The sequence below is a fragment of the Nycticebus coucang genome, chromosome 20, assembly GCF_027406575.1.
Source record: "Nycticebus coucang isolate mNycCou1 chromosome 20, mNycCou1.pri, whole genome shotgun sequence".
In the NCBI taxonomy this organism is placed as follows: Eukaryota; Metazoa; Chordata; class Mammalia; order Primates; family Lorisidae; genus Nycticebus; species Nycticebus coucang.
In genome coordinates, this window is record NC_069799.1 from 60643120 (window position 1) to 60669953 (window position 26834).

Below are 26834 nucleotides of genomic sequence, written 5' to 3' on the forward strand. Positions count from 1 at the left end.
AATGCCAATTAATACGATTCTCCTACTTAGAAGTATATCATATATCTATGTATGTATCGTGTTATATGGGAACTCCAACTACTCCCAAGATGCCCTTTTATTTGGGGTTTGCTACAAACAACACTTGTTCAAGATTTATTAGCTTAAGGGACTACTTTTTCCTCACAATCTACAAACGTGGGAAATGTATATTCAATGAATGACTGCGTTGAAAATACAAAGCATAGAAGAGTGGGCACACCTCAGCTTTTTTCTTTTGTATAGCATTAAATCGCTGGAAGGAAGCCAAGGAAGTTACATATCTAACCTCCCGTTTCTGGCTGAATAGCCCTTAAATTGTTAGTATTTGTTAATCAAATTATTTTCGATCTTAGATTTATTTAGTTGCCAGCCGACCAATTTTAGTTTGTTCTATTTTCATAAGGAAATGTGATACGGTGCCTTTACAGAGATTATAAATCTACTCTACTTTTTATTAAAACTGGTGAAAAAGTACCCTTCCTATTATCTACCTGAACATTTCTGTGGCTCCTATTCCACACAGGCTGATGTTGATTTTTGTTTAATAATTTCTCTCCAACCAAGTCAAGCAGGGAATGAATCTTTTGCTTCCTTTGTGTTTTTCAGATTGTAATTGAATCTTCACTCTACCTTACTGAGTTTGGTTTCCTCGTCTGCAGGACACATGCATTTACTATGAGTCACATGTGTACAGGGAGTCCCTGGGTTACGAAAGGGATCAGTACTGTGAGTTTGTTATTAAGTTGAATTTGTATGTGTCTTGAAACAGGTACATTTACGTATTGCTTGTAATAGCCTCTATTTAGAAGTGCAAGTCACACGTCAGCCGGATGTTTGCAACTCTGGAACGTAATGAATAACCTCCATTAATAAGTGGGAGTTGTACATTAGTCAGAGGATTCTATCTCAGGACTACCTGTCCTGTGTCTGGGTTATCCTGTATACACATGTGTGAGATGAAAGCACTTGGGTAGAAAGTAATAGAAAAATGCTGACTATTTTTTTTTTTTTTTTTTGTAGAGACAGAGTCTCACTTTCTGGCCCTCAGTAGAGTGCCGTGGCCTCACACAGCTCACAGCAACCTCCAACTCCTGGGCTTAAGCGATTCTCTTGCCTCAGCCTCCCGAGTAGCTGGGACTACAGGCACCCACCACAATGCCCGGCTATTTTTTGGTTGCAGTTTGGCTGGGGCTGGGCTTAAACCCGCCACCCTCGGTATATGGGGCCGGCACCTTACCAACTGAGCCACAGGCGCCGCCCCAATGCTGACTATTTTTTTTCCAATTCAATGTATGGAGTTGAATATATTTTCACAAATGTAGGTTAGGATAACTTTGTACACATGAGAAAGCATATCCACCCTAAATCAGAAAAGTAGAAATGAAAATGTTCAACAACCAATTGTTTATATGGTTCTCTGGCTCAGGATAGAGCTGTGAGCTGCAGAGAAGAGATTGGGGGTTACCTGCGTATCTATGGGAGTAGAAGCCAAGGTATGTGACCGAGTAGGTCACAGGATGGCATGGAGAACTAGGGAAGATGGAGATGACCTAACAGTAGCTATTTAGGGTAAAAGTCTTTAAACGGGGGTAAAGTTCTCTGAGGAGTGTGCAAAACTTTCCAAGATACCCATGAGCACTGATGCTTTCAGGGAATCTGTTCCCAGATCCTCAATTTCCCTCCTCTTGGAAGAAGGATGTAGCCATGCTGGGGAGCTGTGGGGTGGGGCAATGTTTCCTTTCTTTTTCTTTTCTTTTTTTATTTTTTTTTGAGACAGAGTCTCACTATGTCACCCTCGGTAGAGTACTATGGCATCACAGCTCACAGCAACCTCCAACTCTTGGGCTTAAGTGATTCTCTTGCCTCAGCCTCCCAAGTAGCTGGGACTATAGGCACCCACCACAATGCCTGGCTATTTTTTTTTGTTGTTGTTGCAGTTGTCATTGTTGTTTACCTGGCCCAGGCCGAGTTCGAACCTGCCACCCTTGGCGTATGTGGCTGGCGCCATAACCACTGTGCTACGGGCCATGAGCCTAATGTCTCCTTTCTTATCTGTTCACGTTTGCCTTGCTTCCAGGTTCCAAAAGAAAGGCATATTCTTCATAGAACCATACAACATTATCCTGGAGGAAGGATAACCTTTGGGGCTTCAAACAAAAGGGACAATTGGGAACACTGATAGTGGGTCTGGGACAGCAAATGACTCCAGTGACTAAGAGCCAGGCCCTTTGCCGGACAAGTGTCTCCAACTCTACATTGAACCAAACTGAAAGAGGGGCTTGTTAAATGTCCGCTGGGCAATCGTTGTAAGTAGTTTGGGATTATAGTTCACTGTGATTGTGGGCATAGTAAAAAAAAAAAAAAAATTCAGGCCAGGTGTGGTGGATCATGCCTAGAATCCTAGCACTCTGGGAGGCCAAGGTGAGTTGATTGCTTGAGCTCAGCAGTTTGAGACCAGCCAGAGACAAGAAGATTGCTTGAGCCCAAGAGTTTGAGTTTGCTGTGAGCTGTGATATCAGAACACTCAATCCCAGGGTGACTGAGTGAGACCCTGTCTCAAAAACAAAACAACTTAGCCGGGCGTTGTGGCGGGCGCCTGTAGTCCCAGCTACTCGGGAGGCTGAGGCAAGAGAATCGCTTAAGCCCAGGAGTTGGAGGTTGCTATGAGCTGTGTGAGGCCACGGCACTCTACTGAGGGCCATAAAGTGAAACTCTGTCTCTACAAAAAAAAAAAAACAAAAAAAAACAACTCCCCCCCCACACAAAAAAACCAAACCAAAACACAAAACAAAAAGAATTTAGAGACATTGGCATTTAAAAAAACAAATTTCTTCCTTTTCTATCCACTTACTTATGCAAATAAGTTTTCCCAGAACTCACATCTGTTATAATGAAAAATAGAAATAGAATCGATATTGAATCCAGTCTCACCCTAACAACAAGTGATTTCACCAACAGACAACGGGAAGAGCAAACATATAAATATCCCCATTCTCATCAATTAAGAAACACATTTCCAATAAAAATTTATTTTTTATGGTGAAAATATACTTATAGAAAGCAGACCAGTAGTTGCTTGGGATGAGGGATTAGGGTTAGGAATTACTTGTAAAGAGGCAAGAGGGAGATTTGGAGTTGAGAAAAGCTTTTATATCTTGAACTTGATTGTGGTTTTGATTGTATAACTGGACACAATTGCCCAAACTCATCAAAATCTACACTTAAAATGGGTGCATCCTTAGGGGGGATATAAATTACATTTCAGTAAAACTGAGGGGAAGGCTTTTTTAATAATTAGGTATCAAATTTATGATATTTACTAATAATACTTCATCAATTGCATAGCAATTATCACTACAATGACAATACAATCCAGAAGACTTCTTTAACACTCAGAGCAGCCGTTCTCAACCTGTGGGTCATGACCCACAGGAGACGTATTAAAGGCTCGCAGCATTAGAAAGGTTGAGAACCACTGACTTAAAGGCTGATAGCTATGGGAAACATGGACCATTTAAAATTATAGTTCTTTTTCAGAGAAGTCAAAATAGTGATGAATATAAGACTGTAAAATATAACATACATGAGGGTTATATTCTGTGGGAAAAGAAATATGACAGTAGAGAGAAGAAAAAATAACATGCCAACTGTTAAAAAAGAACTCAAGTATTTTTACATATAAATGATAATGGGCCATCACGAATCACTATGTGTTTTTAGATTCCTTTAGATCTATTTAGAGGAATGACATAACAGTTTTATTTTAAAATATGGATACTTGTAATTGACTAGAAAATTCATTCTTTGCAACTATTTACACTTGGATACTTTTTAAAAATGTCAACTTACAAATGTACAAGGAGAGTATATATTTTTTCAAAACACTTTTAGGAATCAAAAAGAAAAAAAAAAAACAAAAGAGGGCTCGGCAGCTAGGGTGCCAATCACATACACCAGAGCTGGCAGGTTCGAACCCAGCCCAGGCCCGCCAAACAACAATGACAACTACAACCAAAAAGTAGCTGGGCACTGTGGTGGGCGCCTGTAGTCCTAGCTCCTTGGGAGGCTGAGGTAAGAGAATCACTTAAGCCCAAGAGTTGGAGGTTGCTGTGAGCTGTGACACCATTCTACCCAGAGGGACATAGTGAGACTTTGTCTCAAAAAAAAAAAAAAGACCAAGCAAGAATAGAAAGAAAGAAAACAGAAAGTTCATAGAATTCAAAGGAGAGAGGACTCTTAAGGAGGGGGAGTTGCTGGAAGCTTCAGACAGATGAAGGAAGGTAAGAGCTGCAAGATAATCTCTCGAGCCTTTAGTTTAGGAGGAAATGTGTTAGGGAGAGAGATTTTCACCTTTCCCCAGCCCAAGCAGAGACTTTGAGTATGAAGATCAAGGAATCCCTTGGCCCAAAGGGCCTCTCAAAGAGCTGAATTGTTTGAGGCTGGAAAAAGGGGGCCATGGAGATCATGAAACTGGGAGGTGAGAACAAGAAGAGAGTGCCCTGAAGAATGGGGGATGAATAGCGGCCCGTGGGTTCTCCCTGACGAACCCACGGGTGGGGAGCAGGTGCGGTGTCTGTACAGGGAGGCACCAGGCTTTCTAATCTAGGCAGTGCCAACTTAGAAGGGAAGCAAGGAAGCCACTTGCTCCTCAGAGAAGTATATGGCTGGAAAAGAAGAATGTCCCCCCATATTCTGTGATGTCCAAAACCCTTTTGAACTTTGCACGGCCCATGATCTGGTGCAGGAGCCCCAATAATGGCTGAAATTGGACTTTGTCTCCATCCAAGCGGAAAGGGAGGTCAGAAACAGATGAATTTTGGGCAGAAACATAAATGTAACACTTCTTACAGCTAAGAGGTCAGAGGTGCAGTTTCAGCAGGGTGTGAGCCATGGTCTGTGAGATTTTAGGAGATGAGGAATGAGTGGGAGGCGAGGAAGTTAAGAAAACACATGCAGACTGCTATTTCGGGAAGCTTGGCTGTGAATAGAAGGTGAGATAAAGGGTGGAAACAGGAAGATTCAGGCGAGCTGCTGGCAGCGGCCAGGCCAGGTGTGCCCTTTATAACCATTGCTGTCCTGTCGGGCTTCTCTGAGTATCTTTTTGTTGTTTTCTTGGTTTTTATAAAGCTAACTGTAAGACAAAGCAAGCTGCTGCAACAGGTGAGCCCCCCAACCTCAGTGGCTTAATGCCTCATGAAGGTTTTATTTCTCATGAAGGTCAAGTCCAAGTCGGTGTCCTCCTCAGAGGTCATGAGCCATTTCTTCCAGGCCATCTTCCACGCGTGGCTTCCAAAGTTGCTCTGGAAAGGGAACAGAGTGTGGAGAATTGCCTGTGGGGGGTTTAACTGGGTGAGGACTGGAAGTGGTACGTTTTCCCCTGCCCACTTTGAGCCAGCTCAGTCTTATAACCACACCTGGCTGCAGAGGTGCTGGACATGTGATGTATCTGCGTGCCCAGGTGGGACAGGCAGTGGTTTGTGGAGTGCATGTCAGTCCCTGCCACACCATTCTACCCACTTGTTACTATGACCCGATTAGCCCCTGGGGACCCATCCTCGGAGTAGGCAGCACCTTGACTGCATTGCTGTCCTAATCTGGCTCCTGCCTGATCCATTCAAATCTGGGGTTCTTGTAGAGACTGTAAGGGAACCATCCCTGCTTTGACCCAAGTCACAAAACTCCTAAATTCTTAGCTTAGAAGGCATGAGAGGACAATGCTGTGGGAGCTGGGACATGGCTGGCAGCATGTTTGTCCCTTGCGGTTCACCACTGTGATGCACACTGTCACCACCCCAGGCTCAGGGGCTTTCTCCAATGAACAATCTACTTCCGGTGTAGGCAAAAGCCCACTTCACACAGCTGAGATAGTCCAAATTCTGAGGGAGGACTCTCATGCTTCCTGTCCACTGTCTCTTTTGTAAGCGCCACCTGTGTGAGCTATACAGGACTTCTCAGTGGGGACGAGTGGGTTTGGCCTGACTTGAGACACTCTTCTAGACTTTGATGTCTGACTCTGGACCTCGGTGTTGGAGCAGCTGGGTGTACTCGTGAATCATCTGGTTGGTTTCGGTGCACTGGGTTTGGGAAGACATTTGTTAGCCTTGATGTGTGTTTACAATGGTTCCAGTGTGGACTATCCTTGCCTTGGCCACTGAGCCTGTGCTGCAGCTAGGCTTATGGGGAGCCTCGGTCTTTCTTGTTCTGCTTCAGGTTGCTGTTTTACAGGCTGTTGCTATATACCTTGGCAAGACCTACGTCCCAGTGCCCTCGCTTACACTTTTCATTCCCAAGAGACCCACTTTTTCCTTGAGTAATTAGCAAACCAGTGACTGAACTCAACCATCAGATGAGCTTAGTCTCTCTCATATAATGAGGGTGTGGAATTATATACTACAACCTTTGTATAGCATACAGAAATCGTGTTTACCGTAGGATTTATCAAACCTATAAGAGAGCCAGACATCTCTAAGGAAACGTTTTTTGTTTGTTTTTTTTTTTTGAGACAGAGTCTCACTGTCCCCCTGGGGTTGAATGCTGTGGCATCATAGCTCATATCAACCTCAAACTTTTGGGTTTAAGAGATCCTTTGTCCTCAGCCTCTTGAGTAGATGGGACTACAGGTGCCCACCAAAATGCCCAGCTAGTTTTTCTATTTTTATTTATTTATTTATTTTATTATTAAATCATAGCTGTGTACATTAATGCGATCATGGGGCACCATACACTGGTTTTATAAACAGTTTGACACATTTTCATCAGCCGGTTAACATAGCCTTCTTGGCATTTTCCCAGCTATTGTGTCAAGACATTTATAGTTTTTCTATTTTTAGTGGAGACTGGGTCTCACTCTTGCTCAGGCTGGTCCCAAACTTCTGAGCTCAAGGGATCCTCCCATGTTGCCCTCCCAGAGTGCTGGGAGTTACAGGTGTGAGCCACTCCACCTGGCCCCAAGGAAAGATATGTTAATGGAAGGGAGAATCAAAGTGCACATGATGGTTAGGAAACAAGAGGTGCGATGGGCTGAATGTGTGTGTCCTCCCACCCCAAATTCATATGTTGAGCCCTAACCTCCAAGTGAAGATATTAGGAGGTAGCACCTCTGGGAGGTGATTAGATCAAGAAGGAGGAGGGTTTATTTTTATTTTTTATTTTTTGCAGTTTTTGGCTGGGGCTGAATTTGAAGCTGCCACCTCCGGCATAGGGGGATAGTGCCCTACTTCCTTTGCGCCGTAGGTGCTGCCAGGAGGAGCCTTTGTTTTTTTGTTTTTTTTTTTTGTTATAAGAATTCTTTATTATTATTATTTTATTATTTTATTTTTTTGCAGTTTTTGTTTTGGCCGGGGCTGGGTTTGAACCCCCCACCTCCAGCATATGGGGCCGATGCCTTCCTCTGTTGAGCCACAGGCGCCACCGCAGGAGGAGGCTTTGTAAATAGAGTTAGTGCTTTTATAAAAGGCACCCCAAAAAGCTCTTCCTGGTCTTCTTGCCATCTGAGGACAAAGCAAGAAGGTGACCGTCTGCAACCCCTGGGGAGAGCCCTCCCCAGAACCCAGCGATGCTGGCCCCTAATCTTGGAATTCTGGACTCCAAAATTATGAGAAATACATTTCTGTTGTTTAGAAGCCACCAGGTCTATGGTACTCTGTCAGAGGAGCTGAAACGAAGATAATGGGCGAGGAGGGAGTGATTTGCCCATAGACCAAAGTCTGTCAGTCTCATTGCCTGGGGCTCAGTTCTCATGGGTTCCTGCTTGGAGCCTAGGGAGAAGGGACTCTAATAAAAAAGCAACAATGAAAGAGGTGTTTTACAGAGTCTGTGCGGGACAGTGAGAGACCAGGTGATGTTCCAGGGGCAGGTCCAGCAAGTTAGATCACAGCCAGGTCGGTGCCAGAAGATGAGAAGACATGAGAGAGGGTACAAATCTGGGAGGGCCGGTGATGTGGCTTGTGGGAATGTAGCTCACGTATACACTGGCGTGCGCATGTGCATACACACTCATGTATACACAGAGGGCTTTTTTAATTGGAGGAATGAGGCAGCAGAATGGTGTTCTAGAAGGTTTATCTTAGCATTACCTAAGGCAGAGCAGAATTCTGGAGTGCCATCAAGAAGATTTCATCTTAGATTAAGCAGGATGACAATACTAAGAGTAAACAGGGTTGGGAAAGGTGGGCTCATGCCTGTAATCCTAGCCCTCCAACTCTTGGGCTTAAGTGATTCTTTTGCTTCAGCCTCCCAGGTAGCTGGGACTGTAGGCGCCCACCATGACACCCACTTTTTTGTTGTTGTTTTTGTTGCAGTTTGTCATTGTTGTTTAGCAGGCCCGGGCCAGGTTCAAATCCGCCAGCTCCGATGTATGTGGCCGGCACCCTAACTACTGAGCTCCGGGTGCTGAGCCAATCCTAGCCAATCTTTGACCTTGGGAGGTCAAGGAGGGAGGAATGCTTGAGCTCAGGAGTTTGAGCCCAGCCTGAGCAAGGGCTAGACTTTGTCTCTACCAAAAATAGAAAAAATCATCTGCATGTGCTGGCCCAGGCCTATAGTCCCAGCTACTCAAGAGCTTGAGATAAGAGGATTGCTTGACCCTGGGAGTTTGAGGTTGCTGTGAGCTAAGATAATGCCACTGCACTCCACCCAGGGCAACAGAGTAAGACTCTGTTTCCAAAAAATAAAATAAAATAAAACAATAGCACCTAGCTCCTTGAATATTTTTTTCTTAGTTTCTTGTTTGTTTTTCTTCGGTATAAATTGAGCTGTTGATCTGAGATCTTTCTTATTTTTAATGTTAGCATTTATAGCTGTAATTTCCCTTTTAGCACTGCTTCTGCTACGTCCATACTTTTTGTTACGGTGTGTTCTCTTTTTCATTTGTCATTTGTCTAAAAATATTTTCTAACTTCCCTTGTGATTTCTTCTTTAGCCCATGGCTAACAGTGTGTTTAATTTCTACTTATTTGTGCCTCATCCAGCTTTCCTTCTGTTATTCATTTCTAGTTACTGTCCTTTGTGATCAGAAAAGATGCTATGTATGATCTTTAATGTTTTAAAATTTATTAATGCGGGCAGTGCCTGTGGCTCAAGGACGCTGTTCCCATATATTGGAGGTGGTGGGTTCAAACTTGGCCCTGGCCAAAAACTGCAAAAAAAAAGAAAAAAAAGAAAATTATTAATGCTCAGTGAGCTCCATCAGCACCAGGTATGACCTGTCTGCCTCTACATTTATATTCTCTCCTGATAGAAGAGTTTTTCAATTTGAATATGCCATGAAGGCTGTGGAAAATAGTAGTACAGCTATTGGAATCAGATATAAAGATGGTGTTTTCCTTGGGGTAGAAAAATTAGTCCTTTCTAAACTTTATGAAGAAGATTCCAACAAGTCTTGGCGCCTGTGGCTCAAGCCGCTAAGGCACCAGCACATACACCTGAGTTGGTGGGTTAGAATCCAGCCCGGGCCCACCAAACAACAATGATGGCTGCAACTAAAAAAAAATAAAAATAGCCGGGCATTGTGGCAGGCGCCTGTAGTCCCAGCTACTTGGGAGGCGGAGGCAGGAGAATCGCTTGAGCCCAGGAGGTGGAGGTTGCTGTGAGCTGTGATGCCACGGTACTCTACCCAGGGCGACAGCTTGAGGCACTTTTTCAAAAAGAAAGAGGGTTCCAACAAACATCTTTTAAATGTTGATCAGCGGTTGGAATGGCAGGAGCAGGCTTGTTGGCGGATGCTCGTTCTTTAGCAGACATAGCAAGAGAAGAAGCTTCCAACTTTAGATCTAACTTGGGCTATCACAGTCCACTCAAACATCTTGTAGACAGAGTGGCCGTGTGTGTACATGCAGACACTACAGTGCTGTGAGAACTTTCGGCTGCAGTTTCATAGTAGGGACTTACAGTGTGAATGACGGTGCACAATTCTACATAATCGACCCATCAGGTATTTCATACCGTTATTGGGGCTGTGCTATTAGCAAAGCCAGGCAAGCTGCGAAGACAGAAATAGAAAAGCTTCAGATGAAAGAAATGACCTGCCAGGATATTGTTAAAGAAGTTGCAAAAATAATTTACATAGTACGTGATGAAGTTAAGGATAAAGCTTTTGAACTAGAACTCAGCTAGGTTGGTGAATTAACTAAAGAAAGACATGAAATTGTTCCAAAAGATACAAGGGAAGAAGCAGAGAAATATGCTGAGGAGTCTTTGAAGGAAGAAGATGAATCAGGTGATGATAATATGTAACCTTTTAGCCCTGTGGATTATACATAGTTACTGCCAATTTTCATTAAATTTTTGGCTTGTTAACTATTGAAGCTGGGTTAATATCTGCCTGACAAAATTGGTGAGGGGTAATTGAGGCTATTTACTTAATATTAAAATACAGATTTATGCCTACTTACAAATTCCTTAATTTAAATACTATAAAATGAAGCTTTGGAATCAGATGAATTCAAACTTCTATTTCATCACTCATCTGAAATTTAAACATTTTATTTTCCTGCGTTCTTATATAAAAAGAACCTACAAATTTAATAATCAAAATAATTTATACTGTCACCTACCTTTGTATTTAGTGAAATTGATCGGTGGTCATCAGCCACTGTTTAGGTGGATACAGATAAAAAATGTTTGGGGTAGTTTTTTCAAAAACAGATCTTTTATAGACGTTAAGAATGTTTTTTACTTTTTTTCCTTTATTGTGGTGTGAAAAAGTGGATTCACTGATCAATAAAGTCCTTTTTTGTCACTTGAAAAAAACAACAAAAAAAATTTATTAACACTTGTTTTATGGCCTAAGTTATTTAGTTTTTGAGGCAGAATCTGTGGCCCCTAGCTGAAGTGCCATTGTGCCCAGCCTGAGTCCTATCTTTCTTGTCATTGAAAAGTATCCCTCTTGGCGGCGCCTGTGGCTCAAGGGGTAGGGCACCGGTCCCATATGCCAGAGGTGGCGGGTTCAAACCCAGCCCCCGCCAAAAACCAAAAAAAAAAAAAAAAAAGAAAAGTATCCCTCTTGTCATTGCACAGGACATTGGGTCTTGGGGGGGATGATGTAACTTGCCCAAGATGGCAGGGTCAGAACCCAGGTGGTCTGACTCTTGCCTATCTTCTGAGCCTCTGCCCTCTCGGCCTCTCCTCTCCTATCGGATGTGTTAATGCCATTTTGAAAGTTCCAGTGCCCACCCGCTATGTCACCAGGAACCTAAGAAAGAGAGTTCTTTGTCAGTGCTGGGGTTTGGTGTTAAGGGAATGTTAATCATCAGGGTCAGAGTGTTAATGCCAGTTAAGAGTCTTATCGCATCAGTCAGAACAGGCAAGATTTTGCTGCGTCAACAAGCAGCCACATATTTCAGTGGCTCAGATTCAGTTCTCGCTCACGCTAAGTTTCCACTGCCTGACAATTTTTGGGGGGGTTCTGCTCTGTGCTGTTTTGTAAGCCAGGTTGATGGAGCAGGCGTCCTCAGGAACATGGCTGGTCGTCATGGCAGAGGAAGAGAAGAGGGGACCAGATGGTCTCACACCAGCAGCCAGTGCCCCAGGTGGAAGCCACATAGGTCACACTCTGCTCCCCCAACCCTTGGGGGCCAGGAAGCAATCCCACCATATGTCCGGAAGCCAGAAAGCCAGAAATATTTGTTGAGCAGCACTGATGACTATCACACCCACTGAGAAAATTCCAAGTGGGAATGAAACTCAGGTGAGGAGGTCCCAGGGTCAGCAACTGGTCCTCATACAGAGAATCTTCTCTTAGTGGTGAGGGAGGTAGTATAGTATCCCTAAGACATTGCTCAGACACTTTTTAGTTTAATACCTGCATATTTTTATAATTATAATCCAATGTTTTGCTTAAACTATCTTTTCAGATAATTATTATTATTTTTAGGAAGGATAGTAATAACTCCAAGATTAAAAACATAGGCTTCAGTACTGCTTAACTAAATGTTCAGTTTTTTTTTTTTGAGACAGAATTTCACTCAGTTGCCTTGAGGTTGCCTCACAGCAATCTCAAACTTCTGTGCTCAAGTGATCCTCTCTGCTCAGCCTCCCAAGTAGCACCCTCCACAATGCTGCCTCAGGCTGGTCTTGATTCCTGAGCTCAGGTGATTCACCTGCCTGGGCCTCCCAGAATGCTAGGATTATAGGCATGAGCCACTGCACCTAGCCTTGTTTTTTTTTTTTTTGAGAGATAGCATCTTGTGGGGCTGGGCATGGTGTCATGCCTGTAATTCCAGCACTGTGGGAGGCTATAGTAGAGACCCTGTCTCTACTAAAAATAGAAAAACTAGCCAGGCATTATAGTGCATGCCTATAGTCCCAACTTGGGAGGCTGAGGCAAGAGGATTGCTCAAGCCCAAGAGTTTGAGATTGCTGTGAGTTATAATGCTCCAGCACTCCACCCAGTGTGACAGAGCAAGACTGTGTCTCAAAAAAAAGAGACATCTCCATCTGTCGCCCAGGCTAGAGTGAAGTGGTACAGTGGCGTGATCATAGCTCACTGTAGCCTTGAACTCCTGGGTTTAATACTCCTGCCTCAGCCTCCCAAGCAGCTGGGACTACAGTAGGCACCACTGTGCCTGGCTAATTTTTAAAAAATCTTTTACAGAGAGGGTCTTAATGTGTTGTCCAGGCTGGTCTTAAACTCTGACCTCAAGCAATCCTCCCACCTCAGCCTCCCAAAATGTTAGGATTAAAGGCATGAGGCACTACACTTGGCAATACATGTGATGGCTTTTTTTTTTTGTGGTTTTTGGCCAGGGCTGGGCCTGAACCTGCCACCTCCGGCATATGGGACCGGTGCCCTACTCCTTGAGCCACAGGCGCCGCCCTGTGATGGCTTTTTTAAAAAAATCGTTGTCTGTTTTGCTTAAAATACCTTTTCAGATTATTTTTAATTTCCATTTTTAAAAAGGATAGCAATAACTCCAAAATTAAAAACATAGGCTTTAAAATACAGCTTAAATAAATGTTGACGTTGTTTTTAACCTGTACATAGTTATGTCTTTTTTTTTTTTTTGCAGAGATAGAGTCTCACTTTATCGCCCTCAGTAGAGTGCCGTGGCATCACTATTACACAGCTCACAGCCGCCTCTAGTTCCTGGGCTTAGGCGATTCTCTTGCCTCAGCCTCCTGAGTAGCTGGTACTACAGGAGCCTGCCACAATGCCCAGCTGTTTTTTTGTTGCAGTTTGGCTGGGGCTGGGTTTGAACCCGCCACCCTTGGTATATGGGGCTGGCGCCCTACTCACTGAGCCACAGGCACCGCCCCATAGTTATGTCTTATTAATAGTTTTATTTGTTTATAACCTGTTTACTCTAAGATGCAATTTATACTTTACCAAATAAGAGCACAATGGCTATTTCAAATCTGGCTACCAAACATTGCAACATTGCCAGTTTTGTTATATTTTAGTCCATTAATCATTCTAAAAATGAAAAGAGGGTTTCTGTATCCATTTGGTGCTTTGTTCTCCATTTTGCAACATTGGAAAAGGAGGATGTTAAAATTTTCTTTCTAGAAACGAGTATATTGGCTATTCTTTGAGAAATGGCTTGATACTGGTGTGACACTCACATATCTGAAAGTACCCTGTCTTCAACCAGACCTTCTCAGTTTCAAGATAATAAGATCACGTTGGAATCTTTACTGAGAGTGGATTATAGCTTTTCCTCGTTGCCAGCACAGCCTGATACTTTATCATAGAAGGAAATTAAATTGCTCTTTGCAAATCTCTATTCTTTTTTTTTTGCTCCTTTGGTTATTTGGAAATGAATTATTACATAGTTTATCCTAGTATCTCCCCAAGTAGCAAAGTTAAATGGATGATATGTAATCACCACAGCTGTCTTTTATTTTTCTACTTTAAAAATGCCCCTTTCCCGTCTTGGGTACTAGGAGTCCTCCATAAATTCCACAAAGCAATAGCAGTGACCATATATTATACCCAAAACTCCTGAGCTGCTGTGCCAGATAGCGGAAACATGAACAAGTAATATGTAACAAAATCCAGGAAGAGCCCTAGCGGGCAAGAAACATCTGTTTTGAGTCTTTGCCCAGAGCCCAGCAGGGACGAGGTGGTGACAATAGAGGATTGTTAGTCCATGAGCGTCCTGGACTGGGAAAGGACCGGGATCGTGCTCTGCCTCAGTCATCATTTGTTGCTGATCATTCACAGAGTGTCACAAACTGTGTTTTGAAGTTCTGAATGGTGAATGCCATGGTTAGGTTTAAATTTTAGGAAAATAGTGCTGCTCACAGTGGGAAGCAGCACTGTGTACAACAGAGAGGTGAACAGATTCGAGATAAAGAAAAGATGTGTGGTAACCGAAGTGGGAAGTGATGCAAGATTGAATTAAAACGGTAGTGGTGGGAATGGATTTGAGTGCTCTCCAGAGAGAATCTACACTGCTGACTTGCTGGATGCAGGAAGAGGGAAGAAGCGGGCACTGGACAGCATGTCCAGGTGGGTGACCAGGCGGTGGTGCACCATTCACTGAGAGAGTGAACACCTTCCTTAAGGAAGAGAGTGTGTGTGTGTGTGTGGTGCTAAGATAGCAGCGCAGGCACTGCTGAAAAGGAGATGATAAATTAATTATTTGGGTCTAGAGGGCAGCAGAAATGTCATTTATTTTTATTTTATTATTATTATTATTTTTTTTTTTTTTGGTTTTTTTGGCCAGGGCTGGGTTTGAACCCGCCACCTCTGGCATATGGGACCGGTGCCCTACTCCTTGAGCCACAGGTGCCGCCCTTTATTTTATTATTATTATTATTATTTTGAGACAGCCTCAAGCTGTCACCCTGGGTCGAGTGCTGTAGCGTCACAGCTCACAGCAACTTCCAGCTCCTGGGCTTAAGCGATTCTCTTGCCTCAGCCTCCCAAGTAGCTGGGACTACAGGTGCCCACCACAGCGCCCAGCTGTTTCTTGTTTGTAGTTGTCATTGTTGTTTGGCAGGCCCAGGCTGGATTTGAACCCGCCAGCTCTGGTGTATGTGGCTGGCACCTTAGTCTCTTGAGCTATAGGTGCCCAGCCAGAAATTTCATTTATTGAAGACATTTTTATTGTGTCTGGGCTCTAGCTGTAAGTGTGGCGATTTGAGGATTTCTGTGTGAGCAGCAGGGAAAGCCGTGGTGGATGACATCGACTCAGGACCACATTGGAGGGAGAAGCAGCCCCTCTGCCCCACACCATCCACCTCCCTGCCACCTCTGGGGCTTCTCTCCCTCCTTGAGAACCCCATTCTGCAACTCCGCCCCACCAGCTGCCTTTCCCTGTGAAACTCCCCAGCTTGGCTTTGCCTTCAGATGACATTGCTCTCTTAATGACACCAGCGATTTCTAGGTTGACGTGGCTGAGCAGCAGGCCTTCTCTCTGCCCTGGCAGGGCCAGGATGGAGCAGCAGTCCCTAAGCTCCTCACTGCGTCTCCCTGCTGCTCTGGATGGAGGAGAACCCCAGCCCCTCACTATGTTCCCTATTTTGTGCCCTGTCTGGGCATTGAAGTGAGGTTGCTTATGTTTCTATAGCTCATAGCGTCCCCTGGGGAAAACGTCTCCTCCAGCCCTTGCTTGCAGCCTGTCTTGCCATTAGGCTCAGAGCTGGTTTGGGACCTGGGCCACAGGTTGGACCCCAGCCGTCCTCTGTCCACCTCCTCCCCACCTCCACCTTCTCCCTCTGGTGTAGCACACAGCTGCCTGCCAGACTCTTGCTGTAGTGCAAATGCTCATGCAAATCTGTGTCACACATTTGCATTGCTTATTGCTAAAAGTAAAGAATGTATTTATGTTCCTTCGTTCGAGGTTTTTGTTTCTAGTCCTTATCTTAAACATTGTTATCAAATTTTAAGCCTTTTTAATTTTGTGAAGGCAAAAAAATGGAAACCTAATAAACACATGCATATGTAAAAAAAACTCTTAACATGAGATCTACATGTTAAGATTAACAGATTTTTAAAATGTACATTAGTGTTATCTACAGGCGCAATGGTTAACCAATTTAAAACATCTTTGGCAATATGATAGGTGAGTGAGTCTACTCTGCTGGTTTTAATTTAGGTTCATTTGATTATTTAAAAAGCTGAGCATTTCTATTTTTCATCAACTTTCTTGTTATGGACTTTGGGGGTTGCTCAGCTTTCTTTTGAAGGGTTTATTTTTTATATTTTTGAGACTGAGCTCACTTTGTCACCCATAGAGTGCTGTGGCATTACCGTTCACAGCAACCTCAAACTCCTGTGTTCAAGTGATTTTCTTGCCTCAGCCTCCCAAGCAGCTGGGACTACAGGTTTGTTTTTATTTTTGTTTTTTTAGCTGGGACTACTTTTTTTTGAGATAGGGTCTCATTCTAGCTCAAGCTGGTCTTGAACTTGTGAGCTCCCGTGATCCGCCTGCCTCAGCCTCCCAGAGTGCTAGGAGTACAGGCGTGAGCCATCGTGCCTGGCCTCAATATTTGTTAGGGGAATGAGTGAATAAATAAATTTTAGTAAGTGACTACAGTTTATTAAATACCAAGATCCACCATTAGATGAACTTTTCAAAAATTCTTTTATCTCTATACAGTTTTAGAGAAATCTTTTTTTTTTTTTTCCTGAGAGTAAAGTCATTTTCTTTTTGCAGCCTAGTGAATTGTTCAAACTCCAGTCCTCCGTGATACCCTCTCGTGATACTCTGCTAGGGTTACTGACTTTGACCTGACACCAGTGGGCCAGCTAAAATGGATGATTTTTCCCTACTTTTATAAAACAGACCTTCATGCTCTTTTGCTACTGGAGTCCCACTGACCAGCTCAAATCTTAAGTCCTCTGTGAAGATTTCCCTGAGATTACTAACGAGGGCTTCCCAATACCTTTTCCTCTTTCTTTGTCACTTGCCCAGTTTTCCAGTTGGAAACCAAACTTCCCCCTCCAGGAGCAGAAGCCCAGCCCCATCACTGGCACGGACGAAGGAGGGAGCAAGGAGAACCATCCCCCTTCCTGGCCAGAGGCATTGATTCAGGGATGAAGATGTGATTCGATTCATACCAGAGCCCGAGACAAAGGCAAACTTGCTGAAGCTACTTAGCTTCTCCGAGTGAGCTCAGGAGGCATGCAGCCCTGGAGATGGTTGGCAGTTTTCTCCTTGGGTGGACGGAGCTGACACGGCAGGGGAAGAGGCTGCTCCTTGACAACATCGAGTCACACAAAGTTCATCTTCTTTTTTTTTTTTGCAGTTTTTGGCCAGCGCTGTGTTTGAACCCACCACCTCTGGCATATGGGGTCAGCACCCCACTCTTTGAGCCACAGGCACTGCCCACAAAGTTCATCTTCTACCAGCTTTCAGTGATGTAAGCCAAGACGTCTTTATTATTTAGGCCAGTTTGGTGATTTTTTGTGGTTGTTATTTGCAACTGTCCTTCCCCTTTTTTTCTAAACCAGTGGTTCAGTCTCCCTCAGCATTTTCTCAGGGCACTTTCCATGTACTTGTATCAGAGTATAGGATATTATGCTAACAAGTATACAAAGACTTATATGATGCTGTGGAACTTAATGCAATGATTCAGCTGTAGTCATGGCTAAACGATCACGTTTATTACAGGAACAAGGGCGTCTTTCAATGGTGGGTAAATTTTGGTGGTTCTGGAGTTAATCTGGTCAATAGATCTACTTATTTCGATGAAAATTTTGTAATGGCTTAACAATCTTATGTAAAGATAAAAGTTAACACCATACAAAAACTCTTAGGAGAAAACAGGTAAATATCTATGAACTTGGATTTTCTGATAGTGTCTTAGATATGACACTAGAAGTACAACAACGAAAGAAAAAATAGACAAGTTGGACTTCATTAAAATTCGAAGACTTTTTTTAACATCCAAGGACGTTATCAATGGGATAAGACCTTGATAAAGGATATCCTTTATCAAAGGATAAAGAACTTTATCCTTTATAGGCAAAAGACAGCCTATAAAATAGGGGAAAATATTTATAAATCACATATCTGATAAGGCTTAGAATATATAAATAACCTTTATAAGTCAGCAAAGAAGAGAAACACCAAATTAAAAATGAGCAAAGGACTTGAACAGACATTTCTCTAAAGGGACTCAAATGGCTAATAAGCATGTGAAAAATGTTCAATATGATTAGTCACAGGGAAATGTAAATCAAAACCACAAGATACCACTTCCCACAAGGATGGCTATAGTCACAAAAATAGAAAATTAACAAGTGGTGGTGGAGATATGAAGAAATTGGAACTTTTGTGCACTCTTGGTGGGAATAGTAAATACTGTAGGCACTGTGGAAACAGGTTGACAATTTCTCAGAAAGTTTAACATAGAATTGCCATATAATTTCACAATTCTACTAAATATATACCAAAAATAACAGAAAAGCAGGCGCTCAAATAAATACGTGTGCACACATGCTCATAGTTCTACTCTTCTCAGTGGCCAAAAAATACCTGTCAACAGATAAATAAACAAATTGTGTTATGTACATACATGAGGTTTGACAAGTTCAAGAACTCATCCTGAAAAAGCGCTACATACCTCATTGCCCACATGCTGAAGTCAGCACCTTGTTCACACTTCAAAGCAATTTTGGAACTTTTTCTAGAATGGCGGGGCATCAGAGCTGCCATCGTATCACCTTTCATGCCCTAAACGCCATCAAAATGTCTTCCCTTCAATATTTCCTTTATCTTTGGGTAAAGAAAAAAGTCCTTGGGTGGCGCCTGTGGCTCAGTGAGTAGGGCGCCGGCCCCATATACCGAGGGTGGTGGGTTCAAGCCCAGCCCCTGCTGAACTGCAACCAAAAAATAGCCGGGCGTTGTGGTGGGCACCTGTAGTCCCAGCTGCTCGGGAGGCTGAGGCAGGAGAATCGCTGAAGCCCAAGAGCTAGAGGTTGCTGTGAGTCCTGTGACATCATGGCACTCTACTGAAGGTGGTAAAGTGAGACTCTGTCTCTACAAAAAAAAAAAAAAAGTCCTTGGGGACCAGATCCGGTGAGTGGGGAGGGAGTTCCACTACAGTTATTTGTTTCTGGCTAAAAAGTCCCTCATAGACAGTGCTGTGTTAGCAGGGCACTGTCAGTGATGCAAGGGCTGCACCTTTCTCATGCCAAGATTTTGTTTTTTTTTTCCAAAGCCTCATTCTGTGGTCCCAGGCTAGAGTGCCACGGAGTCAGCATAGTTCACAGCAACCTCAAATTTCTAGGTTCAAGAGAACCTTCTGCCTCTGCCTCCCCAGTAGTTGGGACTATAGGCGCCCACCACAATGCCTGGATAATTTTGTACTTTCAGTAGAGATGGGGGTCTCACTCTTGCTCAGGGTGGTCTTAACTCCTGCACTCGAGGGACCCTCCCTCCTTGGCCTCCCAGAGTGGTGGGATTGCAGGTGTGAGCCACTGTGCCAGGCCCAAGGTTTTTAGCCTCTCCCTTTTTCTCTATTGATGTTTACTTGGCCTGCTATGCCTCTCACAGTCAGCTGATAATTTTTCCTGCACAATTCGACAATTTTGTGCAATGTTTCCATCAGTTCTGCTTATTACTGGCTGCCCTGACCTTTTCATCAGTGATGCTTTTTCTCCTCTCAGAAAAATATTTCACCTATTCATACGCTGCCATTTTCTTCATGACATTATCCCTGTAAACTGGGACTAACATGACCCTGATTTCATTTCCACGCTTCTCACATTTAACAACAATTTTAATGTTTGCTTGTTGCTCTGATTTAAGCTCCAACATTCTCATGACAGCACACAAAAACACACGTTGACAATAGCGAATAGCACTCAGCAAGACGCGACCCCACGTCGACACAAACACAACTCTGAGACACTCATGTGCCAAAGACAGGAAACCTTACTGAGCTGTTTGTATGGCGCTGCCCATGCAAGCACGTGGTGGCAAGTTCATGAACTTAATTGTCAGACCTCATACAGTAGAGAATTATCCAACTATAAAAAGGGACGAGGTACTGAGGCATACAACGTGTATGAATCTCAGAAATGTTATGCTCATAGAAGACAGATGCAAACGGTTGTGTATTGTATGATTCCGTTTACATGAAAACATGACCCCCCTAGTAGCATCCCTGGCAGTCCCCAGCTTACGAACTGCAGGACAGTCATTACCTGTCATTTACTGCAATTTCTGGTTGCAGCAGCTTCCTGACACTGGGCCGCACTTGATGGGGAATAACCTGAATGAGTGGTGCTCTCTCACCCTACTCCACCTGCTTCTTTCAAAGACTTTGTATGCATCTGATTCCCTACGTTCAATATCTTTCTGCTGGTGATACCTAGAGCAGTTTCTTTTTCCCCTGGCTGAACCCTTCCTGGAATATTTTTGGTTTTACTGAATGTATTTAAAAAAACTGACATTTTAATAATAATAATAATACAATAATAGGTAAGGTTTGTTGAGTGTTTACTAGTCATTGGGTTAAGCAGTTTACACATAGAAATCATTAGGTTTCCTAAGACCCCCTAGGACATAGTTTCTTTTACTACTCATTTTACAGGAGACTGAACCGAGATAGAAGGTTACACAACCCAGCCAAGTCTCAGAGCTGGCAGGCAGCGCACCCAGGATTTCAACTCAGCTGGTCTGACCCCAGAGAGCACTCTGCACTCTGCCGTCCCACTGCACAGGGAAGTTTCTTTCAGGTCTATGATAAAGTCTCCGTTAGGTCTGACACTGGAAGTGTTTCCCAAGTTTTAAATTTTAGAAGGACAGCACAGCATGTGTACCAAGTGTTACTTCTAGTGGGGTGTAAGTGGGATCTGGGGAAACACCTTGTCATCAAACACACAGAGTTCTGGAGTGAAATGAACGTTCTTGTGAAATCCGATAAAGGCCCTCAATAGCCAAAGGAAAGTTTAGTTGCCACCAAAATAGTTTAGGTGCCCAGCTTATGAAAAAAGAAAGCTTTTGGTTTCCAGAACTTTGTGGATTAGGAATTGCGGACCTGTAATTTTCATGAAGTATTAACAAACAGGAAAAAGAAGCCAAGGAGACTAAAAATATACACACATACATTTTCCATGGATTGTCTCATTTTCACTGCGTCTTTAATCTGGCTACTCGTGACCACCCTTTGTTTCCCTTTTTAGCTAAAGAATGTGAACAAGGAATTATTTCATGTCGAAGTTGATTGTAATTCCATGTATATTCACTTCGCAGACTGAAAGACGAGGTCATTACGTTGTTTGACAAAGCCCAACGTGTCACCCCACATCAAAGGAAAGAACCAAAAAAAGGTGGCAACTTAGTGAAAAAAACATGCCCTTGAATACCTTAGGATCTGCCGAAGTTCCCCCTTTTCTTTTATAACTTGACCTTTTTATACAGCATTTCTATTAGTTTTAGAGAAATTAATTATTAATAAAGTATATAGCTAAATATAGCCTTAGCATTGTGTTTTTAAACAACTCGTTCTATTTATCTGCAGGTGGATAACACAGCACTTTAAGCTCAATGGCTTACAGCAACAATTTACTTACGTGGGTCCCTGGGTTGACCGGACTTTCCTGAGACATCCTCCTTTGGGGTTTCCCACGGGGGTTGCTCGGATAGGGCTTCAGGCATCTAGAGGTTTAACTGTGCTAAACACTTAGGATGACTCATCCTCAGGCCTTGGGGTTGATGCTGGCTGGGGACTCGGCTGAGGTTGTCATCCAGACGGCTATGTGTGGCCTTTCTGTGTGGTTCAGGCTTTCTTCAGCATGGTGTCTGAGTTCCGAGAGGGAGTGTGATAAATGTCTCAGAGACCTGGGCAGAAGCTGCAAAGGTGTTTATGGTCTAGCCTTAGAAATCACTCAGCATCACTTCGACCATCTTCTCCTGGGGACAAGTGAGTCACAGGGCCAGCCCACATTCAAGAAGAGGGTGATGTAAACGGGTATGAATACTGGGAGGCACAGTTCAGTGGGAGGCCATCTGCAAAAAGTAGCCGCCATGCAAAATTTATGCAGATTTGTGTGCACACGGGTATAAAATTCAACTTGAGAATCATACACACAGAGGCCAAAGTTTTAGTGCCCTAAAATGGAGACAAAAATGCCATAAAATTGAATTTTAATTTTTCATTGTCTTGTCTTTTTTTTTTTTTTGAGACAGAGCCTCAAGCTGTCACCCTGGGTAGAGTGCCGTGGTGTTATAGCTCACAGCAACCTCCAACTCTCCGGCTTAAGTGATTCTCTTGCCTCAGCCTCCCAAGTAGCTGGAGCTACAGGCACCTGCCACAACACCCGGCTATCTTTTGGTTGTAGTTGTCATTGTTGTTTGGCAGGCCCAGGCTGGATTTGAACCCGCCAGCTCTGGTGTATGTGGCTGGCGTCTTAGCCACTTGAGCTACATATGCTGAGCCAATTTTTCAATGTCTTATAATGCTTTTTGATACATTGATAATGCTCTCTACTTGATGAGACTTAATACAAAATAAACAAATTGGCATGGCATCTGAGCGGTGGCCAAGCGGGTAGCTGAAGTATGGCAACTGTAAGTTGGAGAGGCAGAAAAAATTTTCTAAAGGTGTACAAACATACTGAGACACTTTGCGAATGATATGGCATCATGGTATATTTCTGGCAAACTTTGATGACTACTTTGGTATGTCATCGGGACAGGGTGGCTTGTGAGCAGAAGAGCAGATAGCACATGGTGGCTTTTGTAGTGGGAAAGCAGTCATTTTTGAGTCACAGATACCTTTGAGCATCTGAAATAGTCAGGACCCACGTTTATCCTCTTCCAACCCTTCTCTCTTCCTCTCTTCTTTCTGTCCTCGCTCTCTCCCACCTTCCCTTCGTTCCTTCTGTAAATATTTACAGGGAGCTGATTCTGTATCAGAAACTGATCTGGGTCGGGGAATAGAGTAGGGCAGAATGTAGATATATTTCCCAGTCTGGCAGCATATATAAATTCTTAAGACAGACTGAAAAACAAAACCGAGCACACCAATAAAGAAGAAAACCTCAGAGAATTAAATATAGCCAACTGTGAAACACAAACTTCCACGTACAATCTTACGGGGCCTCACTGTCCTTCCATGAACTCATCTTTGCCACTCCGCAATCAATGACTTCTCTTTTAAACCAAGGGGTATATTTTCCTTTTTTAAGTAGGAGCATGTGAATATAGCTGTTGATTACCCATTGCTTTTTCTTTTCTTTTTTTTTTTTTTTTTTGTAGAGACAGAGTCTCATTTTATGGCCCTTGGTAGAGTGCCGTGGCGTCACATAGCTCACAGCAACCTCCAACTCCTGGGCTTAAGCGATTCTCTTGCCTCAGCCTCCCGAGTAGCTGGGACTACAGGCGCCAGCCACAACGCCCGGCTATTTTTTGGTTGCTGTTTGGCCGGAGCCGGGTTTGAACCCGTCACCCTCGGTATATGGGGCTGGCGCCTTACTGACTGAGCCACAGGCACCGCCCTACCCATTGCTTTTTCATTTATACTGGGTACACAGAGGTAGACTGATCTGGATTTTTTTTTTTTTTTTTTGTAGAGACAGAGTCTCACTTTGTCACCCTCGGTAGAGTGCTGTGGCATCACACCTCACAGCAACCTCCAGCTCCTGGGCTTAAGTGATTCTCCTGCCTCATCCTCCCCAGTAGCTGGGACCACAGGTGCCCGCCACAATGCCCAGCTATTTTTTGTTGCAGTTTAGCCGGGGCTGGGTTGGAACCCACCACCCTCGGTACATGGGGTCGGCGCCCTACTCACTGAGCCACAGGCGCCGCCCTGATCTGGACTTTTTATCCATGAAGAGTAATTATATGCAGAGTCATTGGAGGTGACTTTCCAAATCAATGGAAAAGCACTGGCTTCTCATGAAATTTTAGAAATTACTGTGGCTGGTGAGTGTGAATATGTTCACTGCTAACATATCACAGACTTATTAAAAAGCAATCCCTTCTCCCTTAGGGAACTATCTGCTTATTCCTCTTAAAAAAAAAAAGAAATGAAAAAAAAATGAAATGGATCAAATAGCATGGATTCACATTTCAAAGTCTTAATTTTATAGGAGACTCAAAGAAGTGACTCTTTCTTCCGTATTTTGAAGATGACAGTGAAGGATGGATAATTTACATTGGAAAATTTTTTTTCTCTATGTTCTTACCCCAAATTATACTTCTGACATGAGTTATTATGGGATGCTGTGGAGAACTTAAACATGTACTTTTACCCTTGACAAGATTTTAAATATTGTCATCAGTATGGCACATAACTCTTGTAAAAAATGAAATGCAAATATCCATCTCTCTTATTCCTCTGTGCTAAGAGGTAGTGCTAAACCTTTGCTATTTTTTTTGGTGATTTTTTGGCTGGGGCTGGGTTTGAACCCGCCACCTCCGGCATATGGGACCGGCGCCCTACTCCTTGAGCCACAGACGCCGCCCTAAACCTTTGCTATTTATAAAATACTTTAATTCTTTTTCTTTTTTATTAAATCATAGCTGTGTACATTAATACTAATCATGGGGTACAATGCGCTGGTTTTATATATTTTGAAATATTTGAAATATTTTGAAATATTTTGAAATATTTTCATCAAACTAGTTAATGTAGCTTTTACCGCATTTTCTTAGTTATTGTGTTAAGACATTTATATTGTACACTTAGTAAATTTAACGTGTACTCTTGTAAAATGCACCGTAGGTGTGATCCTACCAATTACCCTCCCTGCACTCATCTTCCCCCTTCCCCTCCCCTCCCTTTCCCCTTTCCCCATATTCTTAGGTTATAACTGGGTTATAGTTTTCATATGTAAGCTATACATTGGTTTCATAGTAGGGCTGAGTACATTGGATACTTTTTCTTCTATTCTTGAGATACTTTGCTAAGAATATGTTCCAGCTCCATCCATGTAAACATGAAAGAGGTAAAGTCTCCATCTTTTTTGAGGCTGCATAATATTCCATGGTGTACATAGACTACAATTTATTAATCCATTCATGGGTCGATAGGCACTTGGGCTTCTTCCATAACTTAGCAATTACGAATTGGGCTGCAATAAACATTCTGGTGCAAATATCTTTGTTATAAAGTGATTTTTGGTCTTCTGGATATATACCTGGTAGAGGAATTGAAGGATCCAAGAGTAGGTCTATTTTTAGATCCCTAAGTGATCTCTAAACATCTTTCCAAAAGAAATATATTAATTTGCATTCCCACCAGCAGTGCAGAAGTGTTCCCTTTTCTCCACATCCACGCCAACATCTATTTGTAAAACATTTTTAATCAGGGCCGAGAGGGTGTCGCCATCATGGGAGTCGATATTCGCCACAACAAGGACGGAAAGGTTCGTCGCAAGGAGCCCAAGAGCCAGGACATTTACCTAAGGCTGTTGGTCAAGCTGTACAGGTTTCTAGCCAGACGAACCAATTCTACCTTCAACCAGGTTGTGCTAAAGAGGTTGTTTATGAGTCGTACCAATCGGCCACCACTGTCTCTTTCCCGGATGATCCGGAAGATGAAACTTCCTGGCCGGGAAAACAAAACAGCTGTGGTTGTGGGGACCATAACAGATGATGTGCGGGTTCAGGAAGTGCCCAAACTGAAGGTGTGTGCTTTGCGCGTGAGCAGGCGGGCCCGCACCCGTATCCTCAAGGCTGGGGGCAAGATCCTCACCTTCGACCAGTTGGCCCTGGACTCCCCCAAAGGCCGTGGCACTGTCCTGCTTTCCGGTCCTCGCAAGGGCCGGGAGGTGTACCGGCATTTTGGCAAGGCCCCAGGAACCCCGCACAGTCATACCAAACCCTATGTCCGTTCCAAGGGCCGGAAGTTCGAGCGTGCCAGAGGCCGACGGGCCAGCCAAGGCTACAAAAACTAACCCTGAAACCTACTGTTCTATTAAAAAGATTTTGGATGCAAAAAAAAAAAAACATTTTTAATCAGTAACACAGATTGTCAGTCTGTACCTCTTTTTGCATTTTGGTCCTTTATTGACATGAAGCTTTTACCCTTTCTTCAGTTGAAGGGTATTATTTATTTATGTATGTTTTTAAGACAGAGCCTCAAGCTGTTGCCCTGGGTAGAGTGCCGTGGCATCACAGCTCACAGCAACCTCCAACTCCTGGAGTCAAGTGATTCTCCTGCCTCTACCTCCCAAGTAGCTGGGACTTCAGGTGCCCGCCACAGCGCCCGACTATTTTTTGGCTGCAGCCGTCATTGTTGGCTGGTGGGCCCAGGCTGGATTCAAACCCGCCAGCTTAGGTAAATGTGGCTGGCGCCTTAGCCACTTGAGCCCAGTTGCCAAGCCAAGGGTATTTTAATACCTGGCATGTCGTGTTGGAGAAAATATAACCATGGGGTGAATCTTATATAAATTATAATTATTTAGAGTAGGGATTGGTGAATTACATCCCTGTGGGACGAGTGCACTTGTTTCCATAATTCAACTTTCAGTGAAATCCGGCCACGCTCAGTCTTGTGCATAGTGTCTATTTTTGCTTTTATGTTTATTATCATCCCCCTTAAAAAAAATTTGTCCATTCACCCCCAATTTAGAGGAAAAATGGTTCCATTTTTTCGGTAATCATTGACATAAGTTCAGTATTTCACAGATAACATAGGTAGCATAACAAACCGACACACTGCCAATTAAGCCGTAGGCAGCTGGTATAGTTGTGTCACATGCCTACCACGTGGTAAGTGTGCACTAGTAGCTGCTCGATAATAAAAACTGTGGCAAGCCCAGGAAGTCAGACCTAAGAACGGCACAGGTTTTATATTGAGGTGAGTGGCTGTTGGTACTTTGACTTGAGCGAAAAATGTAGGGGCTTCTGAGCTTTAATAATACTACTATCCAAGCATAAAATTAGGCCAATGGTGCTTATAATTAAGCT

General features: G+C 43.4%; 1 protein-coding gene and 1 pseudogene across 1 annotated transcript; both read left to right on the forward strand.

Moving 5' to 3' along the window:
- LOC128572631 (proteasome subunit alpha type-3-like) overlaps positions 1-10254 on the forward strand; it is a 33730-nt pseudogene extending 23476 nt beyond the window's left edge.
- Positions 10255-25233: 14979 nt separating this feature from the next.
- On the forward strand, positions 25234-25867 carry LOC128572764 (60S ribosomal protein L18-like). Its single transcript, XM_053572841.1, has one exon. It carries the CDS (start codon positions 25253-25255, stop codon positions 25817-25819), a length of 567 nt encoding a protein of 188 aa, XP_053428816.1. The 5' UTR covers positions 25234-25252; the 3' UTR covers positions 25820-25867.
- Positions 25868-26834: the final 967 nt, after the last annotated feature.